The following is a 27648-nucleotide window of genomic DNA, read 5'->3' as shown; positions in this document are numbered from 1 at the left end:
GAAATCTCAAGTTCAGCAGACAGCTGAAAGCATTAAGAGAAATATCTAGAATGCTGCTTGGTATTGTCTTTGGTAAAAAAATAAAGGAGTAAAAACCTTTTTGTGGAGGCGACTTCTAAGCAACAGGCTTGACCAAGGGTAAACCTGAGTAAGGTCAAAGAGCCCACAGGGCTCACCGACCACCACAAGCTTCGGGCAAGCAGGCTCACACTAAGTGACCCACCTCGTAATAACCATAGGCTCTAATTAACCAATGGGCTACTTACTACCAGGCACAGTTACCAAAAAAGGGAAAATTCCATCCATTCCCATATCTCCCTCACTCCACCCTGTGACTGTGGCCCCTCACTGCCACCTTGCTGCAGACAGTCTCGCTGTACTGCCCATCTTGTGGTGTATTGAATAAACTTCTATGTCCTTTGTTCTGCCTTGATGGGAGTGGGTAGAGAGAGAATCCCAAGCATCCCAAGCAGGCTCTGTCAGCACAGAGTCCAATGTGGGGCTCGAACTCCTGAACTGTGAGATCGTGATCCGACCTGAGATCAAGAGTCGGGACGCTTAACCAACTGAGCCACCCAGGTGCCACCAAAATAAACTTAGAAAAAAATAATAAACCCAATGACTTAATAAGTAGCTTTTAAAAGAGATATTATCACTCTTCACAACGATATTCTGTTTGTCCTTCCATGTGCCTTCATGTGTCATGTCAAAAAATATTTTATAGGGGCGCCTGGGTGGCGCAGTCGGTTAAGCGTCCGACTTCAGCCAGGTCACGATCTCGCGGTCCGTGAGTTCGAGCCCCACGTCAGGCTCTGGGCTGATGGCTCAGAGCCCGGAGCCTGTTTCAGATTCTGTGTCTCCCTCTCTCTCTGCCCCTCCCCTGTTCATGCTCTGTCTCTCTCTGTCCCAAAAATAAATAAAACGTTAAAAAAAAAAAAAAAAAAGAATAAAGTTTAAAAAAAAAAAATCTTTTATATTCGTTTCATTGTGAACAATTCCCAGCCAACTTCTGATCATATGGATTTCCATTCATTAAGTATTTACTAAGCATTTAACTACGCTTTATGCTGAGAAACCCAATCATCACTAAGACACACGTATTTAGGAGTGGTCTGGTGGGTGAACGGGACGTTACTAAAAAAATTACAGTAGATCTCAGTGAATGAGGTTGGAGAATTAGTCAACTGTCTGATTATAAGGGCCTTGGATGCCACACGAGAGGGACGTTTCAGAGCAATTCCTGGGGCAGCAGAGTGGATCAGAGTCGATGAGGCTGCACAGTAACTATAAACAAATATCCTAGAGCAGCAGTGAGGCCAGGGAAGAGTGGAATGGATCAGACACACAGAAAGAATAGGAGGGGCGAGGTTTGGTCATTGGTGTAGTGTGGTGAGTAGGTAACAGCCAAGTGGAAGACAGCTCAGAAGGAGCCTGTGCAAGGGAATTAATTCAACTCTGTACAAGCCACGTGAGGTGCCTGCACACAGCCATGTGATGCTGAGCAAGCAGGAACCCACACCCACCCGAGCTCAGTGAGGGGACATAGGTGCCAATGAAGCCAGAGAGCATGAAATCACCCAGGAAGAACAGAGAGATGGGAGCAATCCTAAATGAAACAGAATCTAGGAGAGGAGCAAGTTCTGGCAAAGGTACCGTCCCCACCCACAGCCCAGCCCCCAGCCCCAGCCGCCACACCTCGCAAGCCCTCCAGGTCCATGTGCTCTTCAGTCTGCCTTTCCAACACTCTGGCCCTGTTACCGGGTCCAGACTGTGACCACAGCTTAGGGGTCATGGCATTCCTTCCTGAAGCGTTAACTGTATATTAGTGACTTGGGAGGGAGCAAAGAGATTTTTATGTTAGACAATGCAAAGTTACAGAGCAGAAAACAAAAACAAAAACAAAACTCTCATTTTTAGAAGAGAGAAGACATAATTTCAATAACGTTTTGTGCTTTCAATTCCTCAGGCTTTGTACCCTCTCAAGAAAGAAGCAACCATTCTACGCGTGACATGAATTATACATAGTGGCCATTTTGTTTTGTTTGCGCATTGTGTCTTCCATCTTTGGTGAAAAGTACCTACGTTTTTTTATTTTTAATGTTTATTTGTTTTTGAGAGAGATAGAGGATCCAAAGCAGGCTCTGCACTAACAGCACATAGCCCGATGCAAGGCTTGAACAATCAGGAACCACGAGGTCATGACCTGCGCCCAAGTCGGACGCTTAACCAACTGAGCCACCCAGGTGGCCCAGTACCTACATTCTTTAAAAAAAGAAACAAGTCACCCCAATTCCTTTTACCCTATCTCTCAAACAGGCAGTCAAGTAAAGTGCAAGTTACCCTTATTTTAAACCCTAAGTCTTATTACAGCCGACTAACCCTCAACAAAGGTGCCAAGAATCTACAAGGAGGAAAAAAAGTCTTCAAAAACTGGTGCTGGGATAACTGGCTAGCTGCATGTGAAAGGATGAAAGTGAACTCTTATCTTACAACATATATAAAAATCAACTCAAAATGGATTAAAGACTTAACTGTAAGATCTGAAACCATAAAACCCCTCGAAGAAAACATAAGGGAAAAGGTCCTTGACATTAGCCTCGGTGATGATTTTTTCAATTTGACACCAAAAGCCAGGTAACAAAAAGGAAAAACAAGTGGGACTACATTAAACTAAAAAGCTTTTGCAAGACAAAGGAAACCACCAACAAAATGAAAATGCAACCTACTCAATGGAAGATATGTGCACATAAAATATCTGCCAAAGGGTTAATATCCAAAACATATAAAGAATTTTTACAACCCAACACTTAAAAAACGAACAATCTGATTACAAATGGGCAGAGGACCTGAACAGACATCTTTCCAAAGAAGACATTTTTCCGAAGACCTTCTTCCAACAGATATATGCAAAGATGTTCAACATCACTCATCGTCAGGGAAATGAAAATCAAAACCACAATGAAACCACAAATCAAAACCTCACACCTGTCAGAAGGGCTAGAATCAAGAAGACAAGAAATAAGAGGTGTTGGCAAGGATGCTGAGAAAAAGGAACCTTCGTGCACTATTGGTGGGAATGCAAACTGGTGCAGCCACTAGGACAGTATGGAGATTCCTGAAAAAGTTAAAAATAGAAATACCATATAACCCAGTAATTCTACTGTTGAGTATTAAACCCTCCCCCCCACAAATACTAATTCAGAAAGATGTACGCACCTCCAGGTTCATCACAGCATTATTTACAGTAGCCGAGATATGGAAGTAGACTAAGTGTCCATGGACGGATGAATGGATACAGAAGTGGTGCATATATACACAGTGGAATATTAGTGATAAAAAGAACGAGATCTTGCCATTTGTGACAACATGGATGGACCTAGAGGGTATAGTGCTGAGTGAAATAAGTCAGAAAAAGATAAACACCATGATTTCACTTACATGTGTAATCTAAAAAACCAAATGAACAGATAAACGAAAACTAGAAGCAGAGTCATAAATACAGAGGACAAACTAGTGATTGCCAGAGGGGAGGGGGGTGAAGGGAGGAGCGAAATAGGTGAAAGGGACGAAGAGGTACAAACTTCCAGTTATAATTAATCACCGAGATAAAAAGCACAGCAAAGGGATTACGGTCGCTAATACTGTGATAATGTTGTACAGTAACTATACTTATCATGGCGAGCACTGCACAATGCATAGAATTATTGAATCACTATGTTGTACAATTGAAACCAATATAACTTGGTGTCAATTATGCTTTGGTGTTCATATACAATTGAAACCAATATAACTTTGGTGTCAATTATGTCCTCCTACAGAGGACAAACTAGTGATTGCCAGAGGGGAGGGGGGTGAAGGGAGGAGCGAAATAGGTGAAAGGGACGAAGAGGTACAAACTTCCAGTTATAATTAATCACCGAGATAAAAAGCACAGCAAAGGGATTACGGTCGCTAATACTGTGATAATGTTGTACAGTAACTATACTTATCATGGCGAGCACTGCACAATGCATAGAATTATTGAATCACTATGTTGTACAATTGAAACCAATATAACTTGGTGTCAATTATGCTTCAATTAAAAAAGTAAAACACCAGGGTGCCAGGGTAGCTCAGTGGGTTGAGCGTCAGCCTCTTGATTTCAGCTCAGGTCATGATCTCACGTTTCATGAGACTGAGCCCCATGTTGGAGCTCTGCGTGGATAGTGGGATTCTCTCTCTCCCTCTCTCTGCCCCAACACCCCCCTCTCAAAATAAATAAACTTAAAAGAAAAAAAAAAGTAAAACACCAAAAATAAATTTACAAATGATTGACATTTGAAATAGAGTTCTGGAAATGTTATAAGAAAAGCCGTAAAGGTGAAATTCAGAAGTTTAAAAGCAAAGTTATTAAGTAGTTTCATATCGTTTACAGTGGAAACATAAATGGGACTATATCAAAGTAAACAATTTCTGCACAGCAACAGAAACCAACAAAGTGAGAAAGCAACCAATGGAATGAAAGAAAATACTTGCAAACCACCTCTCATCAAAGAGGTTAATATCCAAAAAAATATGAACTCCTACAACCTAAAGCAAAAAAAAAAAAAAAAAAAAAAAAAGAACAAAAACAAAACAACAACAACCCAATTTTAAAAATAGGCAAAGGCCCCGGTAGACATTTTTTTCCAAAGACATACAAATGGCCAAAAAGTGCTCCTCACTAACCATCTGGGAAATTGATAAGAGCACAATATAACCTCACACTTGACAGGACGGCCATTATCAAAGTCAAAACGGCAAGTGTTGGCAAGGCTGTGGAGAAAGGGAGCCCGCTCCCTTTGGAACTGTTGGTGTAGTCACTGTGGAAGAGTGTGGGGATGGCTCAAAAACTTAAAAACAGAACTACCACGTGACCCAGCAATCCCACTTCGGGGGATATGTCTGAAAGAAATGAAATCATCATCTTAGAGAGACAGCTGCACCCCCACGGTCGTCACAGTGTTCTTCGCCAGAGGCAAGGCAGGAGAAGACACTGAATGTCTGTTGGTGGATAAATGAAATGTTACAGGTGTGTGTGTGTGTGTGCGTGGTGGGGGGTGGGGTGGAGGTGGATATTCAGCCTTAAAAAAGCAAATTCTGAGGCACCGGGGTGGCTCAGTCAGTTAAGCAACCAACTCTTGACTTCAGTCCTGGTGGTGATCTCCTGGTTCGTGAGATCCAGCTTCATGTCTGTCATTGCAGAGCCTGCTTGGGATTCTCTCTCCCTCTCTGCCTGCCTCTCCCCCACTCACTCTCTCAAAATAAAGGGGAAAAAAAAGGAAATCCTACCATTTCTGACACGGATAAACCTGGAGGATATTATGCCAAGTGAAATAAGCCCCAAACAAAAAGACCATGATCTCAATTATGGGTGGCATCTAAACAAATCACTCTTCTGCTGTGGTGCCTGGCTGCTTCAGTCAGAGAACATGCAACTCCTGATCTTGGGGTTGGTTGTTCAAGCCCCAGGTCGGTGTAGAGACTACTTTAAAACACAATTTGGCCGGGGGGGGGGGGGGAGGGGGGGGGGGTCCGTCCCTGGGTGGCTCAGTTGGCTGAGCGTCCGACTTCGGCTCAGGTCATGATCTCACAGTTTGTGGGTTCGAGCTCCGTGTCCAGCTCTGTGCTGAGGCTCGGAGCCTGGAGCCTGCTTCAGATTCTGTGTCTCCCTCTCTCTCTGCCCCTCCCTCGTTCATGCTCTCTCTGCCTCTCAAAAATGAATAAAGGTTAAAAAAAATTTTTTTTTAAATTTTTTTTGGAAAACCAAATCAAACTCATAGAAAGAGTAGAATGGTGGTTGCCAGGGACAAGGGAGTAAGAGAAATTGGAAGATGTTGAACACACAGTACAAACTTTCAGTTATAAGTTCTGAAGCATGGGGACTATACGGTTAAATGCGTTGTATACTTGAAATTTGCAGAGAGTAGTTTTTTTTTTTTTTTTTTATGTTTATTTTTGAGAGACAGAGACAGAGAGCAGGCAAGGAAAGGGCAGAGAGAGGGAGACACAGAATCCAAAGCAGGATCCAGGCTCTGAGCTGTCACAGAGCCCGACATGGGGTTCACTAACTGTGAGACCGTGATGAGCCGAACTCGGACGCTTATCAAACTGAGCTACCCAGGCGCCCCTGCAGAGAGTAGATGTTAAGTATTCTCACATCACACACCTAAAAAGGTAACATATCTGAGGTGACAGATGTTAGTTAGCCTGACTACGGGAATCATTTCATGTCCACTATACCCCAACATCACATCACACATCTTAAATATATAAAATCCTAATTTATTTATCTTACTTCAATAAAGATGGTGGGGGGGAGGATCCTGAATCTTCCATTTATCATGCAACACTGGGCAGGTTTCTTTTTTTTTTTTTATGTTTATTTATTTCTGAGACAAAGAGCATGAGTGGGGGAGGGGCAGAGAGAGAGGGAGACACAGAATCAGAAGCAGGCTCCAGGCTCTGAGCTGTCAGCACCGAGCCCTACGTGGGGCTTGAACTCACAAACTGTGAGATCATGACCTGAGCCGAAGTCGGTCGCTCAACCAACTGAGCCACCCAGGCGTCCCTGGGCAGGTTTCTTAAGCTATGAGAGGGGAACAGCTACTGTCTGAGATAGTAGGGAGTCTGAGTGAATACATTCTGGAGTGAGGAAATGTTTGTCATCCCCTATGTGAGGCCTGGAGATCCAGCCTCTTTCAGACTGTTAGTAAAAGTCAAACTAGCACAGTGAGATGCAGAGGTGGAGGGGACGGTCAGGTTTAGGGAGCTCACTCTAATCTGAAAGGCTAGACGTACTTTTCCTGAGGCAACAAATGCCACTTCTGCTAATTCAAGTTGGGCTTCTATACTTGCTACTGGAGTCCTAACTGCAAGGGAAGCTTTTGAAAACTAGTGCAGGGCTCTAAAAAAAAAAATGGCACATTGATATAATTTTTTATAAGAATCAGTCTCTGCTAAGACCACCAAGTTGTCCTCTTCAAATGCCGAATAGAGTGAGCAGCTGCGTGTACGATGTCACTGTCCAGAGGTCACTGAGCGAGCACGTTCCACCTCTCCAGGGACTTGTCTCGTGCGCTCCTCTGGGTAACAGGCAACTCGTTCTGCTTTACAACTTCAAACATACCCACTCTGCCCAGGTACAAGCTGAAAGGCCAGCTCACTTCAGTCTAGCTACTTCCTTAGGCTACCAAGAAAAGGCAAGGCTACATGGATCTTAAGATCTCAGTGAAGCTCCAGTGGGATCCCGTTTTCTCCCCGAACCAGGCACAGATTTTTCAGATCAAGCTCTAGCTTAACCACAGCCTCTCTTACTCATTTTCTCCCCCCACCCCTGACTCCTAGCTTCTATATCCATATTATCGGGAAGTGTTTGACTCCTCTATCAATAACAATGGATATTAAACAAGAATTCAGTACCTCTGCAATGCCTCCTGGACTGTTTCCATAACACAGCTGTAAGCCTTTAAAAGTGAAGGAAAAGGTTCCATATATAAAATGTCCTGGAGACCCTCTAAAAGGAAAAAATCCATTTGATTTGCCCAGACACAAATATCAAATAAGAATTTTAGAACTCACAATCAAAATGCTTAGTGAATGTAACTTTTTTCTGTTATTTCGAGAGAGGGAAAATCTCAAGCAGGCTCTGCCCTGTCAGCTCACAGCCAGACATGGGGCTCAAGCACACAAACGGTCAAGATCGTGACCTGAGCACGTCCCAGGGAATGGAATTTCTGCTTAATTTATGTGTCTAGTTAATGGGCTATTTATGGGGGAAAAAATCCTAAAAAAACATTTAAATGGACTGGCCTATCTCGAACATAAAGTCTGTAATTGACTGTCTTTATGCTTTGGCTTATCGAATGAGTACTGGGTGTTCTTAAATAATCACATACTACCACCAGTTGGCTGGCTTTTTAATTACACACCTCATTTTTAGAGTGCACCGCTGAAGCACATCATCTGGGACATGAACACTCGCTATCCTACAATAATTTCCTATTCATGTTTTCTAGGTCACCCCTGACTGCTGCTGGGTCACATTCACAGCATGGCCCCAGTCCAGCAGCATCACCAAACCCTGGGAACTCATTAGAAATGCTAACAGGGGGCACCTGGCTGGCTCAGTGCATACACCATGTGATTCTTGACCTTGGGGTCATGAGTTCGAGCCCCAAGTTGGGCACAGAGTTTACTTAAAAGAAAATCACTTTTTTTTTTTTAATTAAAAAAAGAAATATTGAAAATGTGCTCCTGGGTCTGACCTGCTGCCCAGCAATGTGCTTTAGCAATCCTTCCAGGTACCTGTTAAGCTTGGGTAATCACGATGACCCAGAATCCTCACCAGCTGACATTAAAGCAGGGGTTCTTAACCTGGGATATGAAGTCAAAGGCAAACTGCATAGAACCATACTGCAAACTTTTCCTGGGAGGAGCTGCCCAACTGTCAACCTTCTCTAAAGGATGTCAACCTAGAGGCAGGTACCACCACTGCCAGTCATCAAATTCAGATTTCACTTCTGCAAATACACACCAAGCCAACATGTTCTCCAAGCCCTTTAATATTCACTTAAAACAGCTGAGGCACAAGCAATAATAAAACTGCATTTTTTGTTACAAGAAAGAATTTTGTGTAATATCTGCATCATATACCAATTTTCTCAAACTCTCTTCGGCAATATTTCATTAATACTCTGGTCCAGAAGTTGGTTCAACAAGGTCAGAAAAGCAGAAATTTAGTTAAAAAAAAAAAAAAAGATCAATTACCGAAGGGTAAGAGGACTCAAAAATTTACTGAGTGCCTACTATGGCCACCGTACTAGGTTTTATGTACTTTACAGAAGTTCAATGTGAATGTTAAGTCCTAGTCATCTGTTAACAGGCTAGCAGGACACAGTCAGGTAAGCCCATCTTCAGTGTGCTTTCACCTGAAGTACAACTGTGGAATCGAAAAATTGATCTTTCCCAAGGAAGCACATCAACATACACAAATACATACATATTTCCATTTCCAAAGACAGTACCCAAGCATGCAACATTAGGACATGGGCGCACTCAGGTTGTCACCACTCTACCTAAATCTTGGGCTGAGGACCACTGGGCCAGCATCGCCCCTACTGACTGCGTGGTTCCATCACCATTTAAAACTTTAGATAGGAAATGGTGTTCAGCACATTAAGTATCTGGGGAAAACCTTGCTTGGGTTTGTTTTGTTTTTTAACAAAACGACTTTCAGAAGTGGCACCTGTTCTGAAAACCATCATTTAAGTAAGAAAATGACAGCATAATCGGCTCTAATGGGAAGATACCACAGCCTTTTCAACAAGTATTACATCAAAGCTGGTTATTTTTCAGAAAACTAAGTGATACCCAGCTCAGAGTACAGAATTCTCCAGAGCATATAGCCTTCACATCCTCCCACACAGCTAAGTTAACCCCTCACTCCTCCAGCTAGTCCTTAGTTTCTCTGGGTCCATTCCTCCCTTGCCAAGCTGCCTGCCCCTTGTTCTTGCCTCTATATACTAACTCTAACCTATATTCTGGATGCCCCTGGTCTCAACACTCCCTCTGGCTGGGGTGGGCACAGGACAAAAGCTTGTTTCCTACCGATGTGGTCAATTGCTGACCAATCGCCATTGCCCTCCTTTGGATTTGGGACCTATTGGTAAAACTGACTAGCATGTTTGCACTGGTCACCTCCCTATCCCCACAAAAGAGCAGGCTGGGTGTTATCAAAAAGAAAAGCACACTGTTTAAGGGTTCAGGATTACACATGTGGAAGATACACAAGGAAGAGTCCTTAAATGTCTGAGTCGCGTGGTCTGATGTTCTTTTACAGACGAGAATACTAGGAGGTAAGTTCAGAGATGTAATGTGACCTGCCAAAGGGCGTGGGGATGTCCAGAGGCAAAAACTTAGAACCATACTGCAAACGCTCTCCTTTAGATCTCAACCACAACAAAAACCCAAGGTTAAGGAAAATTTGTAAGTAAAACAAAATAAAAAGTCTGGTACCTAGGCAAAGTCTTTGGGATCTCTCCAGATTTTTAGACAGAGTAAAGGCAACCTATACAGGGAGGAATTGTTACTCAGTTCAACAGATGACAGCAAGTACCAAGGATCTTTATTCTCAGGCCCGATGTTGAATCTGTGACTGCAGAAAACACGTCACTATTTTGAGAACACCTCCATTCTTTCCAAGTCTTCAGCTACAAGGTTACACCTTATTCTCATCGTAACAAGATAAATGAAAGAGGATTAAGGAGATACACTGAAGATAAAAGCAAAGGGAATAAGCATTTTACAAGCGTATCATCCCAGCTACCTAAAAGTTAAGTTTCAGATTTACAACAGTGACAGAACCATAGGATTTCGGTGAAAACCAACACAAGTTAGATCTTTAAAAAAAGGTGGGGGGTGGGGGGGATCAACTCAAAAATACAAAGTCAGGCAAGCATGCAAAATTCAGAGTATAAAAAAATGCAAGGCCTGGTTGTCCAAACAAACATATACCTCAGGAAAAGGTGGACTTGAAAATAGATGCTAAACAGAAACAAATGAATTAAAAGCTGAAAGGGACACTTCTCTGAATTAGCAGACCAACTGCCTCATTTATAAAGAGGAAAGAGGGCAGACAGTAATTGGTGAAGCTCACATGGCTAGATTAAGAATGACACAGATCTAATTCCCAGTGCTATCTGCAACTACATACAGCTAAAATGCATGGAGATAAATATCCAGAACACATTAAGCCCACTGGTTTAAACAAAACATTTCAAGACAAATACACAGGGAGGTGAGTTAATACAGCACAGCAGCACATCTCACGTACTAAGAGATTAAAAGGAAAGAAATGACCTCTCAAAGATTTTAATGCTTAGTTTTGATAAAGCAGGTTTCCATCCAATTCTTTTATGTAGAACAAAATAAACTAGCTTTAAAAAAAAAAAAAAAAAACGTGCATTCTTCAACTTTCTCCTACATTTTCTTGGCCTATCTTTCAAAACTAAGCAGAGTATTTTTAACGTAAGAAATGTGACGCTATATGTACATTTTAATTGCACATTTTAGGAATAAAATAAATCCATGATATTTCGGTAACTCGTAGTGTATTTATAAAATGAAAAGACTTCTATCAAAATACACTTTTCACTGGGAAAAATAAATAAAACAGACAAATGGATCTACACAAAGTAAAAATTAACTTTGGTAGATTTCAGTGTAGGACAGTCCATAACCAGCCTATTTGCCCTTATTCCCCCAGAGCTGCTCATCTTCCGAGTTAAGATTTTAAAAATATTTTTAATTGAGATTATGTTGATATTGGTTTTTCATTCCACATCATCTTCAGCCAAGCTCTGAGCACTTACAATTCTCTGAAAGAGAAAAAAAAAATTTAATTTTTAAATGTCCTTTACAGGAGGCAAGAATATACAACGGGAAAAGACAGTCTCTTCAACAAATGGTGCTGGGAAAACTGGACAGCTACATGCAAAGAAATGAAACTGAAACACTCTTACACGATACACAAAAGTAAACTCAAAAAAGAATTAAAGACCTAAGTATGAGACCCGACACCATAAAACTCCTAGAAGAAAACATAGATCGTAATCCCTTGGGCATTGACCTTAGCAACATATTTCTAAGCATGTGTCCTCATGCAAAGGAAACAAAAGCAAAAATAAACTATTGCAACTATACCAAAACAAAAAGCTTTTACACAGCAAAGGAGACCAACAAAATGAAAAGGCAATGTACTGAACTGGAAGATATTCATAAATGATATATGCAACAAGGAATTAATATCAAAAAAATATAAAAAACTCATACAACTCAACACCAAGAAAAAAACCTAATAATCTGATTAAAAATGAGCAGAGCACCTGAAGAGACATTTTTCCAACAGACACATGCAAAGAGGTTCACCATCATTCATCGTCAGGGAAATGCAAATCAAAACCACAAGGAGCATCACCTTACACCTGTCAGAATGGCTAGACTCAAGACGACAAATAATAAGTGTTGGCAAGGATGGGGAGAAAAGGGAACACTCGTGCACTGCTGGTGTGAACGCAAATCGGTGCAGCCACTGTGGCAAACAGTAAAGAGGTTCCTTAAAAAATTTAAATAGGAATACCATACGATCCAGCAATTCCATTGCCGGTTATTTATCCAAAGAAAATGAAAATACTAACTCGAAAAGATGTACACAACCCTATGTTTATTGCAGCATTATTTACAATAGCCAAGATATGGAAGCAAACTATGTGTCTATCAACAGATGAATGGATAAAGAAGTGGCATATATATAATTTAATGGACTATCACTCAGCCATAAGAACGAGATCTTGCTAACGGCAGTACGGATGGACCTAGAGGGTATTAGGCTATGTGAATTAAGTCAGACACGGATGAACACTATCTGAATTCACTTATATGTGGAATCTAAAAAACAAAACGAACAAAAAAACAGACAGAGACCCATAAACACAAACTGGCAACCGCTAGAAGGGAAGTGGGGGAGGGGGCATAGGCAAAGCGAGTGAAGGGGAGTGGGAGGTACAGGCTCCCAGTTATGGAATGAATGAGTCACGGGAATAACAAGTACAGCATAGGGAATATAGCCCACGATCGTTTAACAATGTTGTGTGGTGAGACATAAGTGAGAAAAGCAGACCATAAAGTATACCTGTTAAATCAGTAAGCAGTACATGTGAAACTAATGCAACATTTTGTGTCAACAACACTTCAATTAAAACCAGAATTTTTTTTCAAGTTTATTTTGTGAGAGAGAGAGAGAGAGAGAGAGAGAGAGAGAGAGAGAAAGAATGTGCACACATGTGCAGAGGAGGAGCAAAGAGAGAGAATCCCAAGTGGGCTCCGCACCAGCACACAGAGCCTGATGTGGGGCTCGAACCCACAAACCATGAGATCATGACTCAAGCTGAAATCAAGAGTCATGTTTAAACGACTGAGCCAACCAGGCACCTCCCAAAAAAAATTTTAAGGGGGGGGGAGGGGAGATGTCCTCTGCAGTCAAAGAAATCAAATCTTGCTAAAGTTTATCCATTCTCTACAATTTCAACATTTAACACTCTTAAACACTGTTATCAAAGAAAATAATGATCATGCGGTCAGTCCCATTTCAAAATCCAAGTTAATAAAGGAAGAATAACATGCACTGTTTTAGAGGTTGGTCAATTATATAACTAAAACCAAAAAGAATTTAAGATCTCTTTCACTCCCACATAAACTAAGAATACTGATTTTTTACTGGTCATCTTAGCCTCCAAACATTTCCCTTTTTGGCCTGAAAATGCTCCGAAAGTACTTCCAAAATTAGCATTTGAAAATATGTCAAAATAATATGAGATAAGTTAACTAAGTAAAGGAGGCCATTTTTATAAAGAGGAATTCAGGCTTCATCCCAAACTCATCCATATTTCAAAAGACCTCACCCTCAGGTCAATCTTCCAAAAGCACCGCGCTATGCCACCTTTCCAAGAGTAGACACTCTAAGAGAATTCTGATACAGACACGCTAGGAGCCACATTAGTCTAAAGAAAAAGGTTTAAGACCAAATCTTTGGTTTTTCAACCCTCTCCCTTAAATCTCTGGGGACTTTGTTTTCTTTCTAGTCCCTTCTCCAACTAGTTGAATAAAGATCAGTTTGAAGAACTAACCATTTTATTAATTTTTAATCACATCAACTATGGGAATTAACACATGAATACACAAACTGTTCCAAAAAATAGATTCATTTCAGTTCCTGGAGACGATTAAAAATGAACAGAATGTTGGGGCGCCTGGGTGGCGCAGTCGGTTAAGCGTCCGACTTCAGCCAGGTCACGATCTCGCGGTCCGTGAGTTCGAGCCCTGCGTCGGGCTCTGGGCCGATGGCTCAGAGCCTGGAGCCTGTTTCCGATTCTGTGTCTCCCTCTCTCTCTGCCCCTCCCCCGTTCATGCTCTGTCTCTCTCTGTCCCAAAAATAAATAAACGTTGAAAAAAAAAAAAAAAATGAACAGAATGCAATTTTAATCAACTCTTAAGTTATAGGTCATCTTTTATACAAATGGTACTGTGTTCAATACAGATGTGAGGATGTAGTTAAAGAGCTCCAAGCTCAAAGCCCACCTTGGCAAAAGCGGAGGCACTGGGGCCTTTAGACAAGTGAGGTCAGAGGCAATCTACAACCCTTTATGATCTAGTTTCGGGCTGTGCCATCTTAGCTCCTCTGTCCTCTGCCAGGCCACTTCACTGAATGCATGGGCTCACAGGAGAAGGTGGAAAGCTACTTTTAGAAAGTAGCTGAGAGGGGCCTGAATTTTGGTATGTGAATACCAAGGTCTGAGATTTAATACTATGAGACACACTTCTTTCTTTTTTTGTTTGAAGTAGGCTTCACACTCACGACAGAGCCCAAAGTGGGGCTTGAACTCAGGACCCTGAGATCAAGACCTGAGCTGAGATCTAGAGTCAGATGCTTAACTGACTGAGCCACCCATGTGCCCCTGAGACACACTTTCTGATCCGCACAGAGGGCACAATGACTAGATCTTATGACCACTCACTCAAATGTTATCAGGGAAGACCATTTTCAAGCACGGGTATCTCCAATTCTGATTTCATCCCAAGAATGAGTTTCAGAATTTCACCATGTTCACTAGACTAATTTTTCTTTGTACCAGTAAGAATGGCCTTTATGGTTTCACTAATTTTTAAAAGTCCATGTCCCTAAAACATTTCTTTTTTTATATTCTACTCACTTTTGTTAACATTTCAAATCCTCACCTGACTAATTGTCGGAAGCTTGGTCAGAAGCATCTGGAACACTGGCGGTGGAAGAGTTTGCTGTAACACTTGCAGCAACTGCTGTGGCTGTCCACACACTGCAATCGCATTTGTCAGATGGTCTACACCCTTCTCATATTCACCTGGAAGATTTACATAAAAGTAACATGACCCGGAAAGCCTTTATTTGCCTCTGTCAAAAACTCAACTGTACAGCCTTCACTACATTTCCAAGTGATCATGACCAAAAACATCAAAGAAGTAAAAACCTGGAAATAATCCGCGGTACCTTCATATAACTGAGTATTATGAAACCATTAATAAGAACGAATCATATCACATGCACAGATATGAAAGGGTCTTCAAAACACACACAGAAGGGGAGAGATTAAGTGCAGAAATATGCAAGTATATTACCGTTTACAGACTTAGAATATTTCTGCAACATACTGAAAATTGCTAACAATGGAACAGTACTTTTCTATGAGAAGAAAGAACTGAAGACTGGGGACTGAGGTGGAAAAGAAGTCCAAGTTCACTTTACACTAATCGCTTACACTATCTGAATGGCATCACAAGCAGATACAGAAAAAACCCTAGGAGGGTGGTGCATCCGGACGGCGAAAGACTCCCATCCTGTCCACCCACCACCCTGCGCATCTCTTTCATCTGCCTGCTCCGGAGTCACAGCCTCTGTAAGAAACCAGTAAGCGAAGTTTTCTGACCCTGAAGAAGAAAATGACCGAGTAAGTGACTGAAGAATGGTGTATGAAGAGGAACTGCCTGCTTTAACATTTTCACTTGAGAAAATTTGAAGACTGAGGTATTCAAACTGAAGAAAGTACAACTCTACAAAGAGGTATTTAAAATAGGAAACACAAAAGACTGAGGTGCCTGAGTAGATCAGTCAGTGGAGCATCTGACTCTTTTTTTTTTTTTTTTTTAACGTTTATTTATTTTTGAGACAGAGACAGAGCATGAACGGGGGGAGGGTCAGAGAGAGGGAGGCACAGAATCTGAAACAGGCTCCAGGCTCTGAGCTGTTAGCACAGAGCCCGACGCGGGGCTCGAACTCACGGACCGTGAGATCATGACCTGAGCCGAAGTCGGCCGCTTAACCGACTGAGCCACCCAGGCGCCCCGGAGCATCTGACTCTTAATTGTGGCTCAGGTCATGATCCCAGGGGTCGTGGGATCATGCCCCACGTCGGGCTCTGCAGTAAGCGTGGAGCCTGCTTATAATTCATTCTCATTCTCTCTCTCTCTCTCTCTCTCTCTCTCTCTCCCCGCCCCCCACCACCCCACCTCTGCCCTAACCTCCCTGCCCCTGTCCTCTGCTCATGTTCTCCCTAAAATTTAAAAAAAATATATATATATATAAAAGAAAATTAAGACTTAGGTCTTCAGCCTGGGCTTTGACTTTCATTAGGGGACAAATGACTCCATTAACTTGGAAATTAAAACGCCACTTGGCCACTGAATCCTCATGCCGTTGAATTTACAGGCAATGTAGGGGATTTACACTGTTGCCTGGGGATATTAATTCTGATTATTAAATTGAAATAAAGCTACTACTGGAGTGTTAGTGTAGAACACAGGGGATTCTGAGACACCTCCTAATATTTCTAAAAACAATGCAAACAGTTAATGACCAACCAAAGCAATTCAATGCAGATGAAAGAAACCATTTCCTCTCTAGTTTGTAGACCTGAGCCCATTCAAGGTATCCTAAAATGAGATCTGGCTCAGTTAACAGAATATGCTTATGGAAGACCCCTAGATGGAGGAGACCATGTGAAATGAAGTTTACTGCCTAAGTCAATTATGCCTTCACTTGGCTTACTTTGATGTTGACTTTTCCCCTAATTCTAACCACCTGACTCTTCAACCTTGAGCTGGGCTGGTAGTTTCCACTGGGAAAAAAAGCAGCTTGGCAGAGTTGTTAAGTAACCCTCTGTATGGTATTGAGTTAAAGTGTGGAACATGAACTTGGGAAGAAAAATAACTCTTCCCTGTCCCTCCTTGACCTTCCCCCTCAACCACTATGAGTTACTGTCCTTCTCAATCTGGATCTAACAGTTCAAGTCAGACAGATGGCCACAACACATGGGTCTTCGAGATAATCCAAATAGAAGTAATTAATGCACTATACTCTAGTAGTTTGGACTATAAGTAAAGTAATTTAAAATAATGTTTATATCTTGGGAGAAAGAAGAAAACTTTGATAGACATATTTATGAACATCAACAAAAAATTTTGAGAATTTGTTTGCATGAATCGATATACAACCTATACCCTTAGACACAGATATCCCTATCCATGCAGATTTTCCTGTTCGGATATTTAATACAGCCTCTTAAATGAGCCCTATGAGGATTTAAGTGCTTTACTATTACCCTATGATTAAACCTCACGTTTCTTAATGAACTGGGGTAAAAAAAAACAAGATTATTTTCTAGTAAGCCATTCCCATTTTCATTTATAAATATTATCAGCCTATTATGCCATCCAAATAAGACAATTATTTCTTAAAGAAAAAATCAAAGCAAAGAAATTATTGGGAAGGGGGAAACGTGATCAAAAGTAACACATCACCACCACCTCAAACCTTTAATCTCTTTCCATAAAAACAGGTAAAATAACCACAAATGACCTACACTGTGTAGTTCAATACTATCCAAGTCTAAGATACAGCAATGAGCATAAAAAAAACTTGACACTTGATACCATTTTTACCAACGACAGCAACTACTACTGCAAAGCTACTTTTGAAATAAAATGTAATTTGGCACTAAAAATTTACAAATACATTTAAGACTCTAAATTACTGAATTATAGTTTTCAATTTGTCAGTGTGAGCATTTTAACTTCGTAATAGTAATGTTTTAGAAAAAGAACTTTTGTTTCTAGTTTACTTATTTGAGAAAGAGAGAGAGAGAACGTGCATGAGCAGGGTAGGGACAGAGAGAGAGGGAGAGAGAGAATCCCAAGCAGGCCCTGCACTGTCAGCACAGAGCTCGATGCAGGGCTTGATCTCACACACCATGAGATCATGACCTGATCCGAAATGAGTCAGACGCGCTCAACTGACTGAACTACCAAGGAGCCCCTGAAAACAGAACTCTTAATCCTTAGTTGAATACATAATGCACAAAGCCTAAACTCTAGATCAGATTCAGTTCACTGGTCCTGAAATTAAGCACCGTGAACTCACTGTGTGACCCTGACAGGTAAATTAACCTTCTCCAGGAATTATATGACCCATTCCTTCCTATAAATACTGGAAAAGACCTACTAAAGATTAGGTGAAGAAGCTGAGGAAGCATATTCTTCCAGTTACTATTTACATATTGCATTAGGACTATATTCTCTAAACTGCTAAAAAATACCTCACTTGTAAAGATTACTTACTATATTCTCTGTATCATGTATCAAGTAAACCTAAAATTCACTCAAAACATATTATGGACAAGGATAACCCACAGCAAGTATTCACGTCTAGAGCCAATTTTCTTTCCTTTTTTTTTTTTTTTTTTTTTTTTTTTTAAAAGAGAGCGAGTGCGCACGCACTAGGTGGGGAGAAGGGCAGAGAGAATCTTAAGCAGGCTCCATGCACAGTGTGCAGACGGACATAGGGCTCATGACCTGAGCTGAAATCAAGAGTCAGACACTTCAACTGAGCCACCCAGGTGCCCCAAGAGTCAGTCTTAAATAAAATAATCCTCCCATTATTAAGTGACTTGTCTTGAGATATTAGAATACCTTTCTTAACAGCTGCTGTACTACACGCAAAAAAGTCCCTTACCACCACAAATTTGTATTAGTGTGAGGAATTCTAATTTCCTAGTCTTTTAATGATTATTACCTTGGGCTAGCAACTCTTCACCAAGCTGTATTTCTTCAAGGAAGAATTTCTGAACAGCTTCTGCATCTTTAAGGTCAGGTAACTGTTTGGAAACAGAATATTTAATACATGATACCAAAATTATGCTGGGAATATAACCAATACACAGAAAATCACTGCACTAAAAACAAAAGAACAAAAAACTGAAGAGCTCGTTATAAAAAATAAATTTACTCTTCAATACTCACAAGCATTACAGTTTAGTATCTACATTTAAATGAATGCAAAAAAAACCTTACTGATTAAACTGAAATTAGAACAGTTCTTAGAAAGCTGTGCATCAAACTTAAAAAATGAAGACTACAATTATCTATACCATAAAATATGCAATTTACTATTTACACTATTTTGATCCCATTATACATTTTTATATAACTATAACCAACTGTTCCTCTGACCCATTATTTTGAATAGATTTTACATGCATCTAAAAGATTACATGTAAATGGTAGGAGACTATTCCATGGAGAAATACAGGATTGCATAATCACAATCTGTTTGTTGGACATCTGAGCTACTCCCAATTTCTCTGCTAACACAAACTGTTAATAAGTAGCTTTACTTAAGTTTTTGGTTTTGTAGTTTGTTACATATTATCAGACTACGGTAATACATAATGCCACTAGCTATAGGACTTACCTCTTTATTATTTTTTTTAAGTTTGTTTATTTTGAGGGACAGAAGAGCAGAGAGAGAATTTCGAGTAGGCTCCGCACTGTCAGCACAGAGCCCCACGCGGGGCTCAAACCAACAAACCCTGGCCTGAGCCAAAACCAAGAGTTGACTGCTTAACTGAATGAGCCACCCAGGTGCCCCAGGACTTGTCTTTTCAAAAAATGTAAACCTATTATTAAAAAGTCCTGTTTTGGGGTGCCTGGGTGGCTTGGTCGGTTAAGCATCTGACTTCGGCTCAGGTCATGATCTCACAGTCTGTGAGTTCGAGCCCCGCGTCAGGCTCTGTGCTGACCACTCAGAGCCTGGAGCCTGTTTCAGATTCTGTGGCTCCCTCTCTCTCTGCCCCTCCCCTGGTTCATGCTCTGTCTCTGTCTCAAAAATAAATAAACGTTAAAAAAAAAAATAAAAAAAAATAAAATAAAAAATAAAAATAAAAATAAAAATAAAAATAAAAATAAAAATAAAAAGTCCTGTTTTGGGGCACCTGGGTCTCAGTTAAGCATCTGACTCTTAACTTTGGCTCAGGTCATTATTTCACGATTCATGAGTTCAAGCCCCACATCAGGCCTCGAACTGACAGCACAGAGCCTGCTTAGGATTCTCTCCCTCTCTGACCCTCCCCTGCTCATGCTCTTTCTCAAAATAAATAAACCTAAAAAAAAAAAATAAATAAAAAAGCCTGTTTTATTTAAAAACCTAGACTTCTATTACTGGGAGTTTTTGATTCCTGACTTCTATACATTCTCATTACCAACAAACACACAAAAAATTTAAATTTCTGAAAGTAGAGGCATCTTTCATCAACCAGCCCAACACAGGCAAGAATGTGATTACACCTGAATCTGAAAATACACAGGGTGCATGTGTCTATACCTACTTTCTCATGTCGAGACAAAAAAGTTACTGAAATATTCTGAACATACTACATATTTCAGAAAGGGAGTCTTGACATAATGGAACAAAGGGGCCACCTCTCAGTTCCACTTCCCTATCATGTCCAGTCTTTTAGCTATGTTGGGATTACTCAATTGTATCACAACAACAAAATATAACATTTATGGATTTCATTTTTCCTTGCTCCAACTTGGTATTTTTTTCTTTTTTTCCAACTTGCTTTAAAAAGAACCACTACTGATCCAGTAGTCCCAAGTCCTGGGAATCCAAGCAATGGAACTAATTCTAATAAAAAAGAAAAGGTATATGAGGTATATGTGCAATGACTAACATTTACTTACTTGACTTACACATGTCACAGAACATTTTTTTATCAAGCAGAGAAACCTATGTAGTCATTAAAAATAATCATGAACACAGGATCTATGAAAAGAAAAAAGTAGAAAGATTTATATCTATATGTACATATTACATCAAGGTAAAAATGTGCCACACGGTGGGATTCTGGATCAGAGGCTATGAATAATCCTATATAACTTCTGAAAACAAATAGCATGTGGTTCTTTTAAAGGAAGCTGAACAAAGGAAAATTAATAATTAATGTTGTATTGTATTATTCTGAAGCCACTGAGTGAGAAAGTTTGAACGTTTTGGTAGAACTGTTTTCTGGAGAGTACCATCTTATTGCCCCTTAAATATTGCTCGTGTAATAAACTGTCTGCTGTTAGGGCCAACAGGGAGGAAATAATGATGGACCGGATAATCTGCAGTTGAACTGACTTAACTATTCCGAGCAACAACAAATTGTATTTTAAAATAAAAAAATCAATGCCTGTTATCAACTAGCTTTCTCAAAATACACATTTCAAGTGAGGTATGAAGTATATTATACAACCTAAACAAAAAAACAGATTAAGTATTACCTTGGAAAGTCCAGCTCTCTCCTTGGCAAGCTTTTGTTTCTTTCTTCCTGCAAGACATGGAATATTTTCACTTTATCATCATTAAAATGGGAATCAAAAGAAGTCAAACTGCTGTGACAGTCATATATGCTATTTGCGAAACATCCCTGAGTAGGGCTCTCCTATTCTCCTGTCTCCTTGTGATTTGTCAAGGTCTTATAAATAGTTCTGGTCAATGAGCTATGCACAATGTGACATTTCTGAGCAAGAGCTTTTTCCTTCCCTCTGGGGCACCAAGATCAGCAATTTTCAAGACAGACAGTTCTAAGAGCTGATTAATTAAATACCACAAGCAGAGCAAGCCCCCCCTCCCCCCCCCAGTCTATACAGGACATGAAACACAAGCAAGAATTAAGCCACTGCTGTTAGAAAGTATTATAACTGAAATATAACAGATTTAATCTTTACTGCATGCTGAAAGCTATCTGACATTCCTAAATGGGAAAAAAGAGGGGGTAAGAAGACAGTGTTCAGAAATGCACTGCAAAATTCTTAACTACTGCTGGCTGGTTAAGGAAAAAAACCACTGCTGGGGAGCCTGGGTGGCTCAGTCGGTGAAGCGTCTGACTTTAGCTCAGGTCATGATCTCACAGTTCATGAGTTCAAGCCCCCTGTGGGGCTCTGTGCCTACAGCTCAGAGCCTGGGACCTGCTTCAGATTCTGTGTCTCCCCCCGCCCTCCCCTCCCATGCTCACACTCTGGGGTCTCTTTCTCAAAATTAAACATTGGAAAAAAATTAAAAGAGAAAAAAACTTCTGCCTACACTCTGAAGTTGTTTTGTTTCTTTGTCTTGTTTTTGTTATGAAAAGGCAATACTACCTATCTCAGAAGCAAGTGATGTTTAAAATCTTAATCATCAATTAGTCAACCCTTAAGCCAAATCAATAAAGGACACCAACGGTATTTTAAATTGCTATTTAATTATATACTCCACATGAAGGAGTGTTAGCACAGAGGAAGCACTAGTTTGCTTCTACCCCAGCTCTTCTCGCTACTAGTGTGTGTGACCCAGGACAAGTTACAGGAACCCATATCCCACTTTCTCCGGATGTAAAACTGGTCTAGAACAGTACTTGCTTCACAGCGTTCTTGTGAAGATTAAATGAGTTAACGCATGTAAAATATTTCTTAACTGTGTCCGGTTTATCACGTGCCACACAAGGAGTTGGTAATGAACGACCTCAGTATGCATGTGGTACCGAGATAGTTCGACACCAGCTCCTCAGCTTAGGAGTTGTGCCATGCTGCATTACTAATCATTAAAACTACCGGTAACATGGAGACTGTGGCAGAGCTAAGAAAGGTAAGCCTCAAATGCTTATTATGTGGCTGATCTTTGGCAAATACATCTCTTAACTCTGCAAAGATAAGGCATGTTTACTCTAACTACTACGAGGAACAAAAGCCATAAAAGACAAGCAAACGTCCTCTGAAAACCTTAGTGTTCTATAAATCCAAGTCTAATCAGTGCATGACTGAAGAGGTAGTGACCTGTTTGCCTAACTGCGGGGAGATGGGTTGATTGACTGTGGTCCAGGAAATTTCTTATCTCCCCTTACAAACTGGGTTTAACCACACCAGTAGCTCTTGCCAACTCTAGCCCCCAGTGTACCTAAAGTGCTACAACTCTAAGACTTCAATACAATTCTAGCAGTTTCAACAAAACAATATAGGTTAAATAAGCTGATCTTGTATGTAAACTTGAAGACAGTCCCATCGCTTCCTGGCCTTTTGGCTAGGATCAAGTGAAGACAGCCCATTTTTCTTTTTTTTAAATGTTTATTCATTTTGAGGGAGAGAGAGTACACACATGCGCACACACAAACGGGGGAGGGGGAAGAGGGAAGAGGGGAGAATCCCAAGCAGGCTCCACCTTGTCAGGCAGGGCTCAGATCTCAAGAAGTGTGAGATCACGACTTAAGCCAAAATCAAGAGTGGGACCCTTAACCAACCGAGCCACCCCTGCTGAGCCACCCAGCCGTCCCCCCGTCTGTCTGTCTTTAGGCAGAAAATAATGAATACCATACTATATCAAGTAATTACTAAACATCACCAGTGCTGGAAGGAGATTGCCACGACCAGAAGAGGAGTGGAAGACTGCACAGAAGAGCCAGACATGAAGACAAAGGAACACTCAGATGTGAAGGGTAAGCACTCAGTAAGTTTTAGATGCCACACGCCAGACACTATTCTAAGTATCAACTGGCTTACTTACTCCTCATGGAACACTAAGACAGGTATGATTAGCATTTCCACTTGAGAAAATTTACCAAGGTCACAACTAATAACTGGCGGAGGGGCAATTCAAAAGCAAGCAGCTGAATTTCAGAACGTGTGTACTCAAACACTACTCTGTATTGCCTCTATATGCTGGCGAGAAGTCGTTAAGAGTGGCGACAATACTGACTCCATCTTTGGCCTTCCGTCTTGTTCAAGCCCACTGGATGACCTCTCCTGGGACTGTGTGTTCCTGGACCCTTGGAGATTAATGCACGTGCCTCAGAACGGCCCAAGGTGAGGACTGGGGAAGGCTTTCTCTTGGCCCCCCACGAATCTGAGAGAGAGAACATAGTCTTTCTCCTTCCTGACGCACACGTAGTGCCACAATATATAATTAAAGGTTAGCTGTCATTTAGGTCAATGCAAACGCTTTGAGATGCATGCGAACCCTTCGATCTTGCAACAATGCTCTTCTGCTAGTCTCTTCACTCTATAAAATCTGCGGACGAAGGTCTGGACTTTGCGGGGGAAAATCTGCAGCCGGATCACCATCTGACTCCCCCCACCCCCGTTAAGTTATGCTGAATAAAACTGTAAACCCATGGGGTCACCTGCTTGGTTTTCCAGGTTCAAAGTGCCTTCTCAGTTTGCAGAACAACTCTACTGTCCCTCCTCTACCTTCTAACAGACGTGAAGACATTCCCATAAAAAAATAAAAGGTACCTCAGAAATGAACAAGGCAAGTTTGTGGAATAAACAGGTACGTCCAGTTTGCTAAGCTAGAATTTATGAAAAATGACAAAAATAACGAAACCCAGTAGAGAGGAACTTGTTTTCCATTACTATCCAATCTTATAGTTGCTTTTTTTTAATAGGATGGAGAGGAGTGATTGTCGTTGAATGTCTGACTGATAGAATTAGCAATTTTAAGATGGTTTAGTTCCTTTAAATTTCTACCGGTAAGATTCTAGCTTTAGTTTCTTGAGACCATTTAATTGTCACCTTATCAGTACATAATACTATCTCTATGATAAAGGGAAAGATGGTAAGGGCCTGAAAAATCATGGGAGTTACACATTCAGCAAGCAAATTCAGCCCTTGACTCAGTATTTACTAGAAATTAGTCCCAAGTGCTACTGTGTAAACCTAACAAGTTAAGAGACTTTGTCTACTTTTTTTTTTTTAATTTTTTTTAATGTTTATTTATTTTTGAGACAGAGAGACAGAGCATGAACAGGGGAGGGTCAGAGAGAGGGAGACCCAGAATCCGAAACAGGCTCCAGGCTCTGAGCTGTCAGCACAGAGCCCGACGCGGGGCTTGAACTCACATACCGCAAGATCGTGACCTGAGCCGAAGTGGGCCGCTTAACCGACTGAGCCACCCAGGCGCCCCATATCTACTTTAAAAAATACACGTAAAACAGGAACTTACAGATTGCAGAATTACTCTGAATATAAGTTTTACTTCCTAAAGAAAATGTCAAATAATAATTACATTCATAAACAATCTCTAGCATCTATCAGTTACCATGTGCCAGGGACCGTACTAAACTCTGTATGTATTATAACATTTGACAGAAGAGGGACACTAAAGCTTTAAGTCGGTTGCCCAAGGTTACTGAGCTAATAATTCAACTGACCACTGAGATCAGTGTAGACCATTGCTAATGCTAGAAAAAAAATTGTGGACTGAAGATGATGGAAAAGGGATTATGAAAATAATCTCTCAATTTGTCTAAAAGGACGGCTTTTGTGATTTCTTCCGCCAAAAATTAGTTTTCTCAAAGTTTCTAATAGGATTGCAGTGTTTCCAAAGTAAGAAAGGATTAATCTACTCTTTATAGAGCTCTGTAGCCATACCACCACCACCATGCCTCCAACTATTACTGAAATGGAAACTACAAGAAAATAATCTGAATTTCTAGTTAATGTTTACAGCCAGCCTTTGCAGAGGGGCTTTCTCTGGGTCAGGAATGATGGTGGGCACTTCAAACATCTCAATCTTCACAAGAACAACCAGGGGCAGGTGGCATCACCTGCTTTTACCAACTAAGAAAATTAAGATTCGGAAAGCCCAAATTATGCAGCTGATGTGTGACTAACCTGGGCCTGGAAAACTGAGTTTCTCAATCCAAAATGGCACCCTCCCCATCTATCTAACTGTAAATAAAATAAATTCTCTGTATCCCTTCCCTCCTAAAACAGAAGACAGCTGGAATTAGGTGTCATATTGTAGATGGTACGAGATCATCTTCGAGCCCCAAGAGGGCAGGTCACTAGCCACGTGGGGCACTGAACACCTGAGACAACCTGCTACAGCTTAATCAAACAGTAAGTGTGAAATAGACTAATCATTTCTTCCCACATTCTGGGCTTTAATTTTTAGAAAGCGTTTTGACTGAACCCAGAAAAATTACAAAAATATTTCTTATTGCTACACATTTGCTCTTGGAGGCCTCCGGAATTCAAAGACCACAAAGGTTTTGGTGGCACGACCTCCCTCGTTGTAAATGTCTCGTAAAAGATGTCGCAGGTATGAAATAAGACTGAGCCACAGGAGAAGCGCAGCCCTTTGGACTCCCCTGCAATTTCTATAGCATTCACTCATATCTCGGAAGCATTTTCAGGAAAGCTACCAAGAGGGTTTAAGAATGCAGCAGCGATACGGGTGCATTTGCGGAGCCAAGTTTCAAGCACAATTTCGCAAAATACAAATCACACGACTCTCCAGTTACGAATAGAGGTTTAAACAGGTGAACTGCAAAAGGAGCCCCCCCCCCCCCAATCATAACACAAACCAGAGTGCATTCATACGGCAAATGTTTGGGGAAGATAAAATGGGAAAAATCGTCCCTCCAAAATGGAGGCAATCATGCGGGGCCCCAGAGGCAGAAGCGGCACCGGGAGCGCGCAGCCGGCGCCGCCGCCTTTTTCCGCCTGGGAGGCCCGCGGCCGCCCTGCACCCCCGACGCCCCCCGCACCCCCGACGCCCCCCACACCCCCGCGCGCGGCAGCGAGGAGCAAGAAGGCGGAGGCGGGGAGAGGCTGCAGGCCCCGTGCCGAGGGGACCCACTCACGTTCTCGAAGCCTGTTCTTGAAGTTGGGGTCACTTCGTCTCTTGCGGTCGAAGTAAATGCAGTACCCGATAAAAAGAGCCCCGCAGACACCGGCGGCGATGGCGCTGTTCCGGCCCACCATCTTCTCTCGACCGAGGAGCAGGAGCGAGCGCCGCGGCGTCGGGCCCCGCGTAGAAGCAGTTGGCCGAGAACCCTCACAGCGGACCGCGCCGCTGCGACCTGTCGCTCGCCGCGAGGGACGCGGAAAGGCCGAGAGCACGCACTTCCGGCCCCAGCCGTGCGAGGCCCTCGGGCGTGTCCGCGGCAGTGCCTGAAGAGCAGCGCCGGAGCCGCTTCTGCGCCTGCGCAGGGGGCCTAAACGCAGTCGCCTAGGCGCCTCCGGGCGGGGTGTGCGGTGGTGTCAGCGTTTTGCGAGTGACCTCGCACTTCCGGTAGAGCCGCTGAGCGTGACGTCGCGAGGGCGGCGCGTGGCCGTCAGTCACATACTCAAAAGATTGTAGCTGACTTCTTTGCTTGTGCCAAAGATGGAAGGGAGTGGTGACAAATGCTTCGTGTTACTGTTGTGTAATATAGACAACCTGTGACTCGTTTGAATTGAACTGAACTTGCTTTTCAAGTTGTCACAATATGCTGTACAGCGAGCAACATAATCTAGTGATTCAGGGTTGAAAGAATATTACAATATAACCTTGTAAGAAAATTTGGAAGAAAATTTCGCTGGCTCCTGGGAAAACATAATGAATAAAAAACATGAAAGATGGGAATGCAAGCTGGTGCAGCCACTCTGGAAGGCATTATGGAGGTTCCTCAAAAAACTAAAAATAGAACTACCCTATGACCCCAGCAATTGCACTGCTAGGGATTTATCCAAGGGATACAGGTGTGCTGTTTCGAAGGGACACAGGCACCCCGATGTTTATAGCAGCACTATCAGCAATAGCCAAAGTATGGAAAGAGCCCGAAGGTCCATTGATGGATGAATGGATAAAGATGTGGTATAGACCATGGAGTCGAAAAAGAATGAAATCTTGCCATTTGCAACTACATGGATGGAACTGGAGGGTATTATGCTAAGTGAAATTAGAGAAAGACAAATCATATGATG

At 41.7% G+C, this 27648-nt stretch overlaps 1 protein-coding gene and 1 non-coding gene across 4 annotated transcripts in view; both read right to left on the bottom strand.

Moving 5' to 3' along the window:
- Positions 1–26804, bottom strand: part of TOMM20 (translocase of outer mitochondrial membrane 20) — a 35999-nt gene extending 9195 nt beyond the window's left edge. For 2 of the 3 annotated variants that reach the window (XR_007145306.1, XM_047825052.1), the window contains exons 1-4: positions 26544–26804; positions 21208–21254; positions 18677–18758; positions 14812–14954 (exon numbers count right to left, since the gene is read on the bottom strand). Coding sequence is in view for 2 of the 3 variants with exons in the window: in XM_047825052.1 (XP_047681008.1) it covers positions 14812–14954; positions 18677–18758; positions 21208–21254; positions 26544–26664 (393 nt within the window). In the remaining variant the exon portion in view is untranslated. Of the gene's footprint in view, positions 1–8564; positions 11397–14811; positions 14955–18676; positions 18759–21207; positions 21255–26543 lie in introns of those variants that run through there. The other variant, XM_047825051.1, reaches the window with a different exon arrangement.
- LOC125148534 (small nucleolar RNA SNORA14) lies at positions 25989–26123 on the bottom strand. The gene has a single exon (XR_007145613.1). It is a non-coding gene; the product is annotated as a small nucleolar RNA SNORA14 (small nucleolar RNA).
- Positions 26805–27648: the final 844 nt, after the last annotated feature.

Source organism: Prionailurus viverrinus, chromosome D2 (assembly GCF_022837055.1).
Source record: "Prionailurus viverrinus isolate Anna chromosome D2, UM_Priviv_1.0, whole genome shotgun sequence".
NCBI classification, from domain to species: domain Eukaryota; kingdom Metazoa; phylum Chordata; class Mammalia; order Carnivora; family Felidae; genus Prionailurus; species Prionailurus viverrinus.
The sequence above is the reverse complement of the archived record's forward strand: the minus strand, read 5'-3'. Positions and strand labels throughout refer to the sequence as shown.